The following is a 17007-nucleotide window of genomic DNA, read 5'->3' as shown; positions in this document are numbered from 1 at the left end:
AGGCGCCAGGCCAGGAGGGGTACACTACTATGGACGGGATGCCATTCCATTGCAGAGTAGCACACACTGACACAGGGAATTTACGAGGGTCACCAGGTCACCTGAAGGCCTTTCTTTGGGCTGTGGGAGGAATAGCTCTGCAACAGTCAAGCACACACACACACACACACACACATACATTTTCAGAAGCATCATAGGAAATAGAGCGGCAGAGGAAACATTAAACAACTAGAAAATTTGATCATTCATAACTGGGCAGCAACATGAAGACAACGGTTCACGTGGTTCATTTACATGTTTGCACTGGGGTGTTCACTGAATAAAGTACAGTAGTTTGAAATGACAAATTCAAATAGTTACACATTTTGTTGGGTATTTCGAGCTCTGCCATGATCATCTCTATTTGAATTCAGAATGTCACTTCTTCAGGCACCTACTTGAGAAATCAGTGCCAGCAATATATATACTGTGCTTTGATCATTGTGCCTATCTAATTAGCTCTTCATTTGTTGAATGCTCTTTTATGTAGCACAAGTACCCTTGTACCCTTCAGAGATAAAGGTCTATTAAATTAATAGATGTAAAGGCAATATAATGCAAGCATTCTATTTTAATTACATCATGTAGTAATTTTTCTATGTGCATAATAAATATTTAAACTACCATCCATGAAATCAAACTGGGTACTGGACAAGCATCGATGTTTCCTGTACATTTATCCAGGGAGCATAAATGTAGTGGACAAAGTCCTATTTAAAAAGACATGTTGTAAATCAGCATTTAATTGTAAATAAAAATCCCTGTGATGGAGAGGTAAGATTTAAAAAAAAAAAAAAAATCATAAAATGAACTACTCAACCTATTGATTGATTTTTAATACTACATAGGTTATTGCAGACATAAGGTGATTTAAGTATGTTCCAGTATTCACCCCATGTCTCCAATTCAGGCAGTTCTGCTCTGAAAATCATCTTCTGCAAGAGAAGTGTGCGTGACTGCCATGATGGACTGGCATCCCATTCAGGATGTGCTCCTTTCTCTGTCCTTTGCTTCCTGATTCAGGAAGGTTTACCATGAACAGAGGTATAAGTGGTATCGAAAGCAGGTCCAAATAAGAGGTCTGGTCAAAGCACTTTGAAGGCAGACTGAAATAAGCATAGCATAAACACAAATTAAAATGGCTATATGCAAGAGAATAAACAGGTGCATTTCTCCACAAGTTTATTTTACTTAATAAAACTCAGAACAGATGAAAGCTTTGCACAAGATTGTTATGGCCAAAGTGTTTGAACCGGACAGTTGATGTGACTTTGAAGCTGGTATGTGCAAGGGAAAGACTGCCGAGCTGCTATCTAAAAGCAGCATGAGGCGCTGGATCTGTGATGCCTACAAATATGCAAGTTGAATTCTTGATTCTTGATTCAGACTTCAGCCTTATTTGAACAGCAAGTTTCAGTTGATCTGCCTTGCAAATTCAAATCAAAACTTGTGTGGTAATTAAAGTTGTACAATATAAAAAAAGAAACCAAAAATAAAAATAGCAGCTAAAAGCCCATGATGCTACAAAGTTACTTTTCTTCTCAATATTTGCTGGTTTGTAAAATAATAACATTTTAAATATATATATATATAATGGCCACTTCACATCTGACCTTCTACTGGCCTTTTCTTTGCAATAAATACATTTCACAGCTATGCTCAAAAATGATGCACTGCTGTACTCAGTCTACAGTAAAAATGAGGCATTAGTCCTTTCCATCGAGAAATTCAAATTGGTCATTAGCAATGAAGTACCATCAACTGCTGACTCTGGAGCAAATGTAAGTAGTTAAAAAAATATATTAATCCTCCACTGTTCATCTATATCATTCAAAAGCAAATCTAGGTATGCAGGTCAAAGCAAAATTACATTCTGAAAACTTTCAGTTGCCTTCTCGTTAGTTACCATTGCATATATTTTTCCCTTTATACTATTCCTCCTAAATCAACAGAAATCAAAAAAAAAAAAAAAAAACCCAACAGAATCAAGCCTCATACTAAATTTAAAATAATTAAATAATTAAAAAAATATTTTAAACCAATTAACCTTAAAGCATTTAAATGTATCAATGAAATCATTTTGAGAGCTCAAATTCAGCGGATTTTGATGCTGAAAAGCTACGCCGAGAGTCGATGGAATGAGCCATAAACCAGGCCTAGTCTAGAGATGGTAAAATGCAAAAAATCTGGAAATTGGTTCAAATCAGGCCCAAAAATGCAGGCGAAACAGCAACCCTATTAAGGGACCAAATGACCCAGAATCTCTTCTCGTGAAAATATTTACAGCTTAGTACAATATCTTACTGCACTAATATTGCACTGGTTTGCTCATTCTCAGTTTTAAATCGTGCAGAAATGTTTTGGATTAGTCACTACTGCTAATTTGCAACTGCCTGGGTGAGGGGGGCGTCAAAAGGCTGTTGGATGTCAGTCAGTACACTGCACATGTGGACAGCCAGGGGAAGAAGTCAGAGAGATGGAGACGAGAGCAGTGCAAGTGTGAGCAGGAAGTTCAAGGGCAAAGAGAGGAGGGGAGAAACTGAGATGGGTCGAGTGAGGAAGAGAAGGAGGCTTCAGTATTCGTCCTGGTCCTCGTGCGGTTGCCCGTCAATGTCATCGTCTTCTGGTGGTGCAAAGCCTTCCTGAAATGCAGTAAAAATTAGTAAATACTCTGCAAACTCTAAAGCTATGCAGTGTTTTTGCATCTTATGCATTTGCATTTTATGACATGTAAGTTATGTGTATGCTGATAAAAGGTAATGTATGTGTTGAGCTGAAAAGATCCCTGTGACAAAGCTGCTGATGTGTGTTGGAGAGAAGTGGAGGGGCAGCATGTTAATGGTTGAGATGAACAGGAATTAAAAAGCCAAAAATAAACAGCCCACATTTTACACCATGGCATGTCGTTCAGTTTTCACTGTGATGCCAAAATGTTGCGCAGTAGGTTTGGCCCACCAAACGTTTCAGCTTATGATGATTTTGCAGAAGCTCATGTACTGTACAGGAAACAATGCAATATATCTAATTGTACCAACATTACCCGTAGTAACCGTATGAGTGAAGACATGTTGAGGTGTTCCATTTCATGAACAAAGTATGCAGAGATGTGGGAAAAGAATGAAGAGGTTACTAAACTCAATATAGTTAAGTGAAATAAAGTATTTTATCAATGTTTAGCAATGTTTCACATGAGTATGACTGTCCCATTGAGGTAGTCTTCAAGAAACTGCTGTAACATCTTAATAATAAACAACACTGTTGTCTATCTGTGTGTGTGTATATATACATACACATACACGTGTTTATACAGTATATGGGCGGTAGAGTGGTACAAGAGATACCACTTCCGTCTCATGGAATGGGGATTGTTGAGGCATAGGTTTGAATCTGGCTCAATCAGTGTGGAGTTTCCTTGGGTTTCCTTGGGTTTCCTCTAGCTGCTCTGCTTTCCTCTCACAGTCCAAAGAACTGGGGAATCTACATGTCCATAGTATGTGTGTGTATATGACAATGAATGTTTGTACATACAGCTATCCTACAATAGACTGGTGTCCTGGCCAGGGTGTACCCTGACTAGCCCAGCATCCTGTGCTTCCAGGATAGGCTCCTGATGTGCACAACCCTGACTGAGATAAGCAATTAATACAAGCTAAAGTACGTACACACACACACACACACACACACACACACACACACACAAACCATGTGTGACAGGATAGCTTGGAAACACCAGGGCAGAGGCAAGACCGCTACCTCTGTAGCGTAGAGAATGTCAATGATCCTGGCCAGAATGGGATTGTTTTCACTTTCGTGCTCCTGACAGATGAGCTCAATGTCGCGCAACTTGCTGAAGTAGAAATCCCTCTCTTTCTCTAGTCCCTCCACCGTCAGCTTCAGGTCCAATAGCTTACAGGGGAAAAAGTAGAAAGGAGACAACTTTATTTCCACTCCAACATAGACAATAGTTATTTCACAGGCCCCAGAAAAGAACACTTCAACTATTAATTACTTATCTGCCACCCTACTGTCTCTAAAACACACTTAGTTCACACAATGAACCTTTGGACACATGGAAAAAAAAACAGATTAATCTGCTTTACCCGGTGATTTATATTTTACCACAAAACACTTGAGAATGAAAGTTAAAAATTATAATTCCGTGGAGACTTTAGGGAACTGGTTCCTGAAATATTTTACTGTTATTGACACCTACAGAGCGTAGAGTCTAAATGATATCCAACATGAACTCAAATAGTAGTTTCCTCTTTGTGTGAAGAACAGCAGCAGGCCCTTGTCTCATGCAGAATTCCATCTTCTGAACCTTCTTATTCTCCTACCTGTTGGTTGAGCTCCATGATCTGAGCATCGGCTTCACTGCCACCGTTCCGGGAAGCAGGCGGGTTCTTCCTCGTGCTGACAGACAAGGTGTTGTTGACAGCCCTGGGGGGCGTCGGCACGTTTTTGGGCACCGTTGGGGATGTCCTCTGGGGTACTGGAGCGCAGAAAGCCAAGGGTTACTCAGCAGCTCATCGCCACTGCATCACAGACAAATCAAGGACAGAGACAAAATGCTCAGCTCTACAGCATGCTGTAAAAACACGGTAGTGAGCAGAGTGTGTTGGGGACGAGCCCAAGGAGCAGGGTGACAGACTGCATGAACTATATCCTCCTTTATTCCCTGTCAGTTTGTTGTGTAAAGGGATGAAGCATGGTGGAATTATAGAAATGACTATGCACAGTAATGCCACATTCATGTGAAAAGCAGCCGTCTAATTTCGCGTGTGTTGATGTACACAATACGAAGCATTCGGAGCAGGCCAGATGGAAAAAGTTGCATAAAATCTCAGGAAGTTTACATCCGAGACTCCTAAAGAGCTACCACACAGTGAATATTTAAGCCTAGGATAAAACCCAAATGTCACCTTGTTTTTCCTGTTTGTGAATTGCCTGAGACAAGATTTAACGTTATCAAAGCGCCTTTTTCACATTGTTAGTCCTAATGTTCATTAACACATGGATGGTACGTCAAGCTGCATTCTGCAAATCCCTTCGGGTCAAACACGGCCAGTCTGACAAAAGCCACAAAAGATCCACACTGCAGTATTTCATACGGAATCGTTTGTTCTGTCTTAATTAGTCTCAAAAACAAATTTTGTTCCTCACAACATGGTACATTTGACGTGTACAGTAATGTCAATGAGAGAATATTGTGAGTGATGTGGCAAGTAAGCGAAGGCTACTCAGCTACAGCCCTAAACCGTCAAACTAGGAGCCAGCAAACCTCCGAATTCCGTGTAGTTTCTCTAATTTCACTCCCTTTTCCAAGATCCTTTCCCAAAAACGTGATGGACTCAACTCTTTAGGACAGGAGCTGAATAGCCCTAATGCACAAAGTCAGCAGAGCCACGAGCAGAAAATTACAGCACCGGTTGCTTCGCTTTAGCCTCGTCACCACAGTAAAAGATGTAGCTGCCCCAGGAGCAAATAGGCAGTAGTTTTTCAGTAGGACCAAGAGTAGAATGAACTGATGTGAAGGTCACGTGATGTGGGGTCCCTCACAGCTGGTCAGAGCATGGGGCTGGGGTGGGATGGCTGTTGCTGTTATCAGCAGCAAACAGATCGCAGCAGAGGTAAAGTGCAGGTCAACCACAGAGCAGTAGGCAGAGCGCCATGGCTCATTCCGAAGCGTGGCAGGAAAAGATGGATGCAGTGGGGCCAGCAACATCGTGTTACCTGGGGCGCCACAGGGTTTCTTGGGTTTGTGGGAAATGTGTTCACCTGGATTGGGGGGCGGGGCTATTTCCTGGCCCTGCCTGGCCAGCAGGGGGTCGTATTCCTTCCCGTCGTAATTGGCGTCAAAGAACTTCTTGAACCACTGCACAAACTCAAAGTTGTCCTGGAACTTGCCTTTCACTAACTTTTCTACCGGGATTATCTGAAAGTGGAGAAAGAAACGCCATTATTGAACTGCACCCAAAGAGACCTACAATTCCTGTTAGCACATCATTTCATTGCTATAGCGCAGACCAAGCATAAAAACAATAAGCCACATGAAAACAAACACACACACACACAAAGTCTGAAACTGCTTGTGACAAGCAGGGTCGCAGCGAGCCGGAGCCTAACCCGGCAACACAGGGCGCAGGGCTGGAGGGGGAGGGGTCACACCCAGGACAGGACGCCAGGCCATCGCAGGGCACCCCAAGCAGGACTCAAACCCCAGACCCACCGGAGAGCAGGACCCGGTCAAACCTGCTGCACCACCGCATAAAACGAGTAAATAACAGTCCTACACTGGTTCACTTTGTATCAGTAATTAACAACTTCATGGTCCTTCAGAGAAAGCTAAATGAACCTTGTCCATGTGTGGTAAAATGTAGTAATGAACAGACTCACTTTATCCACATTCATTTTCTTGAAAGCTGCTTGAAGTACTTTGAAGTTGTGTATGTACTCGTGCTCCAGCTTGGCTTGGAACTTCACTTTCTTCAGGAGGATACAGCCAGGAAACAACATGTCCATAAACTGACAGTAAGCTGCCCCTATGAACAGACAAGAGGATGGTCATGTCATGTCATTGTCCGAACCGCTTGTCCCACATGGGGTCGCGGGGAGCCAGAGTCTAACCTGGCAACACAGGGCGTAAGGCAAGGATGGTGTCCAATTTAATTTGTACAACATACAGTACACTTTAAATTAGGCTCTGGACCACTGAGACCCTATACTGAATGAGGAGTTATTGATAATGGAACATGGATGTTTTGAGAGAGAGTTAATGGCAAAGTTCTAGAAAAATACAACAGGGAACTAAGGCTTAGGGTGCTTTTCTTTACGATGGGGATATACGGCAAGTTTTAATCTTTTTTTTTTTTTTTTAACCATAATCACTTTTTAACAGGTTCACCAACATCCCAGATGCTTTATTTCTCTGTCAGGATCACGATCTATTACAATTTTCTGTCTTTTTTTACCATTATATCCTTTAATGATTTTTTTTGTCTATGAGCTTGTAATTTGAATTTAACAAAGTTGATCAGAATCACATATATAGGAATATTCTCTGTCGTGTAATAGCTGTTAATTTTCTTTTTTTAAAGGAGTATGGTGATGTGATTATAACTGATCTCTTGTGATGTTTGTAAGAGTGGGTCCTCTTTCATTATGCAGCATATTTGGTGTTAATTTTCATGAAATGTAATAAAGGAGAAAATTTTCAGAAAATAAACTGCTCACTGGATCACAAAAAAAACAAGCTGTAGATGAACAACTATACTGTCCGAAAGATTTTTTTTTATTACAGATTTTAAAAAAAAAGAAAGCTGTGCTTTGGCAGTTGCAGTTATCTGGACTCTGTTAACCCTGATTTTACTTCAGTTTATTTACACCTTTGAGGCTTGGTGGGAGAGATGTACAACAGCGTCACAAAGAGCATTATGGGCAGTCCCACCTGAACACAGCTGCTCCACCTTCGTGTAGTTGAGCTGCAGGGAGTCATTGACCCAGGCCAGCATGTCATGTCGGCTCAGGTTCTCGATGGTTACAGACGTGGCGTACACATTCACCGCCATCCCCCAGCTGCAAAGCAAGACACATTTCCAACATGCGGTCACACCAAACACGAGCAGAGAAGGGCACGGTGAGCAGTTAGTGTGTGCGGAACGTGGTGGCCACCAGATGGAGCCACAAATGAGACGGCGCTGTCGGAGATGACGCTGAAGCTCTGGGCACCTCAAACAGTGGTGCAGAAAACTGCGAAAGGAAAAAGGGACCTTGTGGAGCAGGGTCCCCACATACAAAACTCACATGGGAAGCGCAGTGGAGTACAGTGGTGCACGTGAATGTGGTGTGATATGGCCAGAGGCTTTGCGGTCGTGCGAAAGACCCTCCCATTTGGACTTGAGTTCAGCAGGCCTCCCTGTGGACTCTTTAGCATCTCGAAACTCCATGGATACAGAGCTGGATTCGAACACATAACCATGGAGCTCTGAGGTGGCAGACATAGCGGTGCATCAACAATATCTCGCTTTAGTCTGACACAGAATCCCACCCACTATATTTACATTCTTTCTTGTTGCAGGCGAGTCTGCGGACACCTTGTATGGATCAAACCAGACATCTCCCGAAATCACGACAAAAATGCTACGTTCAGCTATGAAACACTGAAAACACTCTTGTTCTAACAGAAACTGTGTATCACTTTCATTCAGGCTAATGTTAAAATCATCTTCACCGTCCAAAAGTGACAAAAACACAAATGGCTTCAGAAATGACCAGAAGTAAAACTGTGGATGAACTAATCTAAACAGGTTATAACAGACGAACAACAGGAAACCCATCAGGTCATCATTATGTCACATTAAGTTCACAATCTAATGAAAGAAGAATCCAACTGTTTTACTCAAGTCTAGAATTTAAAATACACAAGATAATAGTAATCAGTGTTTAAAATTGGTAATACAATTGCGATTTAAAGTTTTTTTCTTTAATTTAATTTGCAATGCCTTTTTATTTCAAACCAAAAGAAACACACTCCTGTGGCCTATCAATATAAAAAAAAAAGTGAAACCCTGGAGTCTACCAGATACATAATGCACCGAGTGTAACCGCGGTATCACAGTCGGTCCTTACAAGTCCCCATGTAGAGTAGGTGACCTGAAAGTACAGTCCGTCAGGAGCGGGCTAATCTCGGAGGTCACCAGGAGCTGTGTCGCATTTAAGAGTATCCAATGCAAACTGGGCTTTTATGACACATTAACTAATGACAGTCATCATGAGCCAGCGAAGGGCCTGCCTTTGAGCACAGCACTAGCCCACTCACTGCACCCAATAATCATGAGGCCTGTTTTGCCAGGTGGGTATAAAATTCACACAGTAAATGTTCTGCAAAAGAGTGGTTTGGAAAGCAATAACCGCATTATTCTTAACGAAGGTGAAATCGTAAACGGCTGTAGGGTCGTGAAAATAGTCAATAACGGCTGACAAAGTAAAAACTATTAGCAACACCGGAAAAACCAGAAATGAGCGACCTGCTTGTGTGTGGCTTTAAGTTGAGTCAAAGAGTATCCAGGTTCTCCCATGAGCTGTGACTGTTAAGTCAATCCTCTTATGTCATTCTAGGAGAATCACCGTTGCCACTTTTACTTTAACCTGTCAGTGATTCACTCGGTCATGTGTTGGATGAAAACAGCATCTGTTAGATATATAGTCATTTCCTACTCTCCTCCGCATCACTTAATGACCATTACCTTCTCACCAAGACAGTAAAACCTGTCTTCAGCACAGTTATTTCTGATAGATTTTTGTTTTTTAAACCATTTAACTCCTTGTCACAACTAAAGATGATCCATTCAATAGGAGAGACTTTGCAAACTTATTTCTCAAGTTTTTGAATGAGGTCATGTCCAGTTTGTGGTTCTACACAGTGTGTCCTCTGGCTACAGTGTATGTGAAAGTGGTAGTCCTGAGAGAGCGTGTGTGTGTGTGTGTGTGAGGACATCAGGCACATTGCGAGGTGCTGTAAAAGGGTCTCGGTGAAAGGTCCATCGGCAGCAGCCCTGCTCTGTGTTATTGTCACTGCTGGTGACCCGTGGCACCCCACTCCTCACACACATGGGCTGCAGAGTATGGGAACCGGAAGGCCGTTTCTTGCTGAAAACGTGTTATATTTACAAAAAAACCCCCCATACACACAACTTATTTCTTATTGTGCTGAGTAACAGTGGTTTAATATTGGGCTGTTTCTTGCCCACGCATTTCTTTCAAACTTACAGATACTCCTTCAGTGTAATTAATGGGATAAAATGGCAAGTGGAACTTGAATGTTTTAAAAAAGTTCAACGTTAACCTGCAAAACAGTAATTCTAACATTATTTGTCTGAAATAGACAATGTCTGATTACTAGCATTTTAGTTGCAGAAATATTCTTTCTCAGATCTGAGTGCAATATACCGTATTCCGAAATTCAGTACGGCGACCAATAACCGACTGAAAACATGTGGTTCTCTGAACAGACCACAATGAGCCACACGGTGTGTCACTGTTGATATAACAAGTCCAGTAAGGACCCCGAGTACAGACAAAATGGACAGACGGCCCGTGGGGAGACTGCCTTAGCTGCGTTACGCACTTCTGCTCTGCTTATGTTTCCCTGAAGCTATGCAAATGAAACAGGACTGTGATGTGAATACAAAACAAACCACTGGTTCCTAAATAAATGGCTAATCTGTGCTCAATGTCAGCAGCTTAATTTGCCAAACTAAAAATATCATGCAGGAGGACCACTTTATGCACAAGACAGTCTGCAGGAGACCTACCCAGCTTATTCGATAGTGTAACATTTTTTTCATTGGACATCTGCAACGGTACCATCTCTATCATTCATGAGCGAGTGACGCATATGCGAATACATAAGAACTGTAGCTTGCAGAGTCCTGCGTGGCCCTGGCCTACCTGTAGGAGCACTCCTCTCGAGCTGCGTGCTTGCGGAAGGGAACAATCCTGCTGCCGGGGCCCTCATCGCGAGTCGCACAGGAGGACGGGAGGGGTGACGGCATGGGCCCCGGTGTCATGATGCTGTACCAGAGAGAAGCAGCCAGAACGAACCTGGGCTCTGAAGCTGAGCAAAACTGCGGCCGTCCGAAGTGATGCGGACCCAGCGATACCGAATCAGGTCGGAGGAGAAGCCTCTGCACTGGCACACCGATAAGGCAGTGAAGGAGGAGGAGCTTACGCACAGTGAACACTAAAAAGGCACACCAAGAGGGAGGGCCTGTATATAATCACACTGGAAAGGCAGGCTAGCAGGAGGAGCCTGGCCTGGGTACATCAATCAAGTAGGATACAATACTTCCAGCTCAAACGTAGGTGTGAGCTGAGACACCAGAGGTCTTTCGGGGTGAATTCAACACGATCGATGGATTGATTGCACCAGTCTTTCTGTTATTTCTCTTCTCGTTTTGCCTTTTGAAAGGTTCTTAGTGTCTGTTCAGATTATAAAACTAGATGATGGGACAACTGGTAGCATAGCGGTTAGAGCTGCTGCCTTTGGATCCAAAGGTTGCAGGTTCAAGTGTGGCCTCCAGCTATAATACCCTTGAGAAAGGTACTTATTTTAAAATTGCTCCAGTAAAAATTACCCAGCTGTACAAATGGGTAAATAACTGAAAGTAGATTAACACTATAAATTGCTTTAGAGAAAAGTGTCAGCCAATAGTAATGTAATGTAGATGAATAATGTACTTGTACATTTAAAGCACAAAATTATTACAGAAGCTCTTGATGAACTCAAAATTAAATCTTTGTGAATAAAGATTTAGCAATAATCCAAATCTACATTTTTACACCTCCTTAACATTTTGAACAGATATAACAGTGTCAACATTCAAAATAAGAGTATATAATGAGAGCCATTTCAAAAAAAAAAAAAAACAAACAAACATACAGAAACAACTGAACATGGTTACCAGGCTGGTTACTACACCACCTGACCATCCATGTTCCAAGATACAATAAACAAACATTTAGATACAATGGCTCCCAGTGTCCTAACCCCTGCCTTACAATAAAAAGGTGCTGGCTGACGTGTAGACGCAGAAAGTGACAGTAGTGCCGAAGCCTGGGACAGGGCCGGCCACCATGGACGATGCACGTCTGCTCCACGTGCTTCACCAAATCACCTCACAGCAGCCGCAAGAAGCCATGCAAGCACAGCAGCCTGCAGGGAGCTGCTGACTTTACTAAATGACACCTGAGTGTGTCCTCGCTTCTCCCATTGCACCTGTGAAAGATGTCACCTGAGGATGACCCAGAGACTTTCTGGGACACTTTTGAATCCACCACCCTGGCCTGCCAATGACCAAACAAAGAATGGGATCTTCGCCTAACCCCATCGTTCTTTGGGGAAGCTTTAGCAGATGAGTCCCAACGGTGTGGCAAACTGGAGCCCTCTACTACGATGATATCTGCACAGCTACTGCTATGAAGATGTTGCAAAGCTCCTCATCCCTGTCTAACAACTGCAGGTGGCTATAACCAGAGGTGGGGGCTGAGAACCAAAACATGGAGCTGGAGCAGTTCATTTTTGTACTCCCAAAGAAGAGAGCCAACTGGGTCTGGTGTCATAAGCCTGCATCTCTGAAGGAGGCAGTCCAGCAGGTCAGAAATCACATGGCGGTTGCTTCTGATCAAATCCTCCAACCAGACCCAACCTCTTTTAACCCCCTTCTCTCTGACCACCTTTTCCCTTGTTATACCAACCCAATCTTAGTCAGGTGTACGTTCTCTCGGACATCGCTCTTCTGAAAAGAAGAAAGCCTCTGGGGGCCCTTTCTCTCCCTTAGACCTCTCTTATTCCTGTCCCCAACAGGTTCTACAGTTGAAAAGAAGGCTGGCTCCAGTCGACAGGGGGTCAGGATACAAGTGCTATGGTAAACTGTGTCAACAATCAGATTGTAGAAGTGGGAGCAGTCCTCCCCTCAGTTGACCCCAGCAACCACATTATGCCTGACCACAACCAGGCAAACTGCTACTGCAACCTGGTAACAACCTACTCCAAGGGGATCAACACACATTTTGCTGGATTCCCATTGTCAGCAATCCATAATCCAGCACAACCTGCTTCTGCTGCAGGTACTGCGATACATTAAGATGGGAAATGCATGAACATGAATATCTGGCTGTCAGGTCTGAGTTATGAGGCAAAAAACTATAGCCGCCATGGTTAGAAGACAGGGCCCCTCTTACCGCAGGATGAGGAGGTAAGGGGTTCTCCTATCCAACAGTTTCGTGATGTAACCCTCTGCAGCATCAGCAGTCAAGTAGTATAACTTGAGTGAGTTATAGTGAACCCCAACCAGCCAATGAACTACCCATGTCTTTGCATGTTAAATGATAGACTACAGATTAAATCACAACACAATCACTAATGAAGAACTAATACAATTACTCGTTCTCCTCGGTATGCACCTCATCAGTCCTCTAGAATTAGGCGCAAGGAGACTCCACTTTATGTTAGCAAGTGCATACTATGTGAGCTGCTTCTGGAAGCAGTGCCATTGCGCAACATTGAGACTAAATTTATCGGGAGCATTCTTAACAAAAGGGTACCAGCGGATCCCTTTGTCCATAAACTCCACGGAGATCTGAACCTTTACAACTCCTTTTGGTTCACATTCAATATGTCTCTTTTCTGTTAGAGATTCATGATTCATGGCTTGTCAACAAGATCCCCCCATCTGCATGTGGTCTATGCTGCTACGCACCAAGATAACATTGTTGCCTGCAGTAATGACTGGCAGAGGAATTTGGTAGACCTGAGGGAAAGCCTGATGTCAGAGATACAGGCTGGGCTCACAGCAAACATCAGCAAATTGTGTGACTAGAAGGGGCAGTATGTGGGGTTCCTTATGGGCAGGGATCAGGTATGTCCTAAAAAGAAAAGATGGCAGTCACCCACATTTGGACCTTACGTGGAAAGGGAATGCCAATCTGGTTCAAGATGGAGGAGAACCAGGCTGGGCTCTGCTTGATTAAAGAAACACGGAGTGGTGAACCTGTCCTAGCATGTCCTGACTTCTCTGTCTCTTTTTAGCAAGAGATACCCTGGACAGGTGACTGGAGTCTATCCTCTCCTAGGAGGTGGGCAAAGAGGACCGCTTTATTTTGTGCGCCCCCAGAAACTGTGATCAAGGAAGCAACATTACAGCACTATTGAGAAGGAATGCTTGGCCATCAACTGGGCATTTCAGACCCTCCTATACCAACCACAGCTCGCTCTGCTGCCCGAACCCTGAGAATGACACCAGTGCTTGGATCGCCTGCTGGGGGGTGTTCCAGACCTTTAAATTTCAGGTAGCCTACTGGCCAGGGGCTTCGTTGATCATAACTGATTTTCTCTACTATCAAGCAGTAAAAAAAAGTGTGGCATGCAAGGCCCCGACACGATCAACATGTTTATCATGCCTCTCTAACTTACAAGCACTTAGTTACACTAAACAAATATGTAGGATCCACTGCAACTACTTTTCCTATTCGCAGTGAGAAGGTATTAACTGATGAAGAGGGTGACTATAGTCCCCAGTTCAGAATTTCTAGTCTCTACTGCACATCTACCCTTTATTTCCCCCTTCTCTTCAGACCACGTTCTGATCCCACACTTTTGCAAATGCCTGCTGTTGAGTTCAGCAAAACTGAGTCCATATGTCATCCTATACAAATAGTCAGGGAAAGGAAGCAGCCATTTCAATTAACAGCACCAAAGTACAAGTTTGCATTAACAACATTAAGCCTTAGCCCCAATCCAACATCCACCCAAGTTAAGGTGAAGAGAGAGACTGATCAATCTTCAACCACCACTACGGGAACAAAAGCCAATGTGTCTTAAACATCAACACAAGGACTTGACATTTCAGTGAGGCTCTCTTGATCTTATCACCACACAGACAAAATCACACTGGAATATTATCTGGACTAATAAAAAAAAAAATTTTAAAAAAAAAAGGATAAATTAAATGACGATGAAGCCCAATTTTGCACAGAGCCCCCTCACACTGCTGATATGCACATTGAGAGACAGGCCATCCTGGGAAGCCCATCCCCAAAATCCTGCTGTGCTCAACATCTTAGCCCGTCTTATTTAGCACAATACGATTTAAGAGAAATGCTCCTGTTTGAAGAGTAAACATTGGCTTCTCCACATTCCGATGTGCTGATGAAACGCAATCCCTTCTTTTAGGCCTCATCAGCAGGAGATAATCTGTCCGGATTAACAGGAACTCTTCTTCTGTGCCAAACAATCAGCACAACACACATCTGCTTATCCCAAAAGCTGCCCACACATTTTCTCGGTAAAGACAAAACCTGCCTGCTGCTCAGTCAATCAGTTTCACCTGAACTCTGCGAGGTCCATTCCTCAACTGTCACCACCTCCTTTGTGGGACATTTAACTGTGCCACATATTTTTATTTAACCTATTCTCAAACCGCTCGTAAGACTATAAAAAAAAAGAGTGTAAATAAGACAAATTTTGGGCATAATCATTATTTGGTGATATTGCACGGAGCATGCATGTGTTTATTGAATACAGAAGAGATTAAGCGGTCATTCACCGATTCCTGATGAAGCTTGCATCTTAGGGGCCAGTTTTAATTCTGAATGGTGGACATGGATAACCAATCCCACAGCCAAGTCCAACACTAATGCAAAAACATAACAGTCTCATCAGTGAGATGAAACTGCAATATATCAAGATAACAAGCAGCACATAAACTGCATTGCTGACTATTTGAAAGGTTATCACATCAGCTGGTAGAAACTGTTACACAAATACCACAGGTAATACAATTAACAGCTTGCAAATAAACCTCCATCTGCTGCTATAGCCAATCTGAAACTGAAACTACTTGGTTAGAAAACAATTCCTTTACCCCAAATAGTGAAGTCATAAAAGGAGTATCATACAGTCTGTTTGACAGCAGAGGACAGGAAACACAGCAATCACTACGCATACCTGTCTGATGTTCTATTGTTCTGAATCACAAACATAAAGCTTAATATTCTTTACATCACTGGACTATTCATTTGTGAATAAGCATTATTCTTTTTTATGTCAAGTATTTATTTAGCACATGATGGGTAGCAACGTTCTGCAAAATGATGACAAGAGCTCTTGGGAAAGAGTAGTTTTCCTACACACGACCTGAGGGATAAGCCATCCACCCCTCTAGAGGAGTCTCCTTGTTGTTATACCAAGAAAGACGACATGTGGGAGTTTAGCACTGCTAAAGGGGTCAACAAGATCAAGCGAGGCTTTTTCACGTCGGCAGTCTGTCAGGAAAAGAACTGCAAAACCACTCACAATCAACTATCAGACACATGAGCAGTGTGAGCTTTATGTACCAAACAACTCATTATTAGTTTACATTTAATAATAGACAGTGACATTTACTTATTTAGCTGATGCTTTTCTCCAAAAGCAATTTACTACATTAATCTACCTAGAATTATTTACCCATTTATACAGCTGGTTTTTTTTTTTTTTTTTTTACTGGAGCAATTTAGGGTACCTTGCTCAAGGGTACTACAGCCAGAGGTGAGTTTTGAACCTTCGGGTTCAAAGGCAACAGCTCTAACCTGCTACACTACCAGCTTTTCCCATTCATTTTTCATAGCTGTGTAATTTTTACTGCATCAGTTCAGGGCAAGTTCCTTGATCAAAGGTACTATAGTCTGAGTGAGAATAGCAAGGAAATCGCTCCAGCCACTACGCTGATTCAAGCAGGTAGCGACATTTGCATCCACATCCTGCAGGCTAAATGCTGTAAACGCACATACACGAGCACGTATCCTCAACCTCACCCTAAGGTTAGGCTGTCAGGCAGTTTGTCAAAGGTTTGCAGTATCTGACAGCACTTAGGACACATCAGCATGCCAGGAGGTGAAGGAAAGACATTCCTCCGATAGCGCAGCCTGACTAAAGTGTGGGATCCCGACAATGGTAACAGAGGCTGGCTGTCGCTCTCCAGTGCAACGAGGTGCCGACAGTTCTGTACATACATGAGGATGATGAGTCTATGGGAGGTGCTGCGAGAAGCAGTCTGAAGGACCAATCCGGTCAACACCTGACCTCGTGACGTCATGACAGTGCGAACAGAACACAGCAACAGACTGCCCCTAGGCACGGCACAGCAAAGCACAGTACAGTACTGCACTGCACTGCAAGACCTCTTCAACATCAGGACCTTGACACGACAATAAAAGTACAAGTGTGGTTCACTTATTTAAAAACCGACACTTATGAAAATCAGGAAGCAAATCAGGCTTTTAAAATCAGTTCAGAAGAATAATTTTACTATGCAAAACATTTCCGTGTAAAAAGACGCTTTTACTACAAAAGCTTGAAATTAATGCCATTCTATTAGGAGTTCTAGTATTACCACAGAGATCATGAAAGAGCTCGAATCTGTGGGAGTG

General features: G+C 42.9%; 1 protein-coding gene across 4 annotated transcripts in view; it reads right to left on the bottom strand.

Moving 5' to 3' along the window:
• Positions 1-2135: 2135 nt before the first annotated feature.
• mapre3b (microtubule-associated protein, RP/EB family, member 3b) overlaps positions 2136-17007 on the bottom strand; it is a 31687-nt gene continuing 16815 nt past the window's right edge. For 3 of the 4 annotated variants that reach the window (XM_018743494.2, XM_018743495.2, XM_018743496.2), the window contains exons 3-8: positions 7487-7614; positions 6436-6581; positions 5818-5974; positions 4377-4531; positions 3793-3945; positions 2137-2681 (exon numbers count right to left, since the gene is read on the bottom strand). In XM_018743494.2, coding sequence (XP_018599010.1) covers positions 2613-2681; positions 3793-3945; positions 4377-4531; positions 5818-5974; positions 6436-6581; positions 7487-7607 — 801 coding nt within the window. In that variant the 5' untranslated portion in view covers positions 7608-7614 and the 3' untranslated portion in view covers positions 2137-2612. Of the gene's footprint in view, positions 2682-3792; positions 3946-4376; positions 4532-5817; positions 5975-6435; positions 6582-7486; positions 7615-10488; positions 10752-17007 lie in introns of those variants that run through there. The other variant, XM_018743493.2, reaches the window with a different exon arrangement.

This window comes from Scleropages formosus, chromosome 1, assembly GCF_900964775.1.
Source record: "Scleropages formosus chromosome 1, fSclFor1.1, whole genome shotgun sequence".
NCBI lineage: Eukaryota > Metazoa > Chordata > Actinopteri > Osteoglossiformes > Osteoglossidae > Scleropages > Scleropages formosus.
The sequence above is the reverse complement of the archived record's forward strand: the minus strand, read 5'-3'. Positions and strand labels throughout refer to the sequence as shown.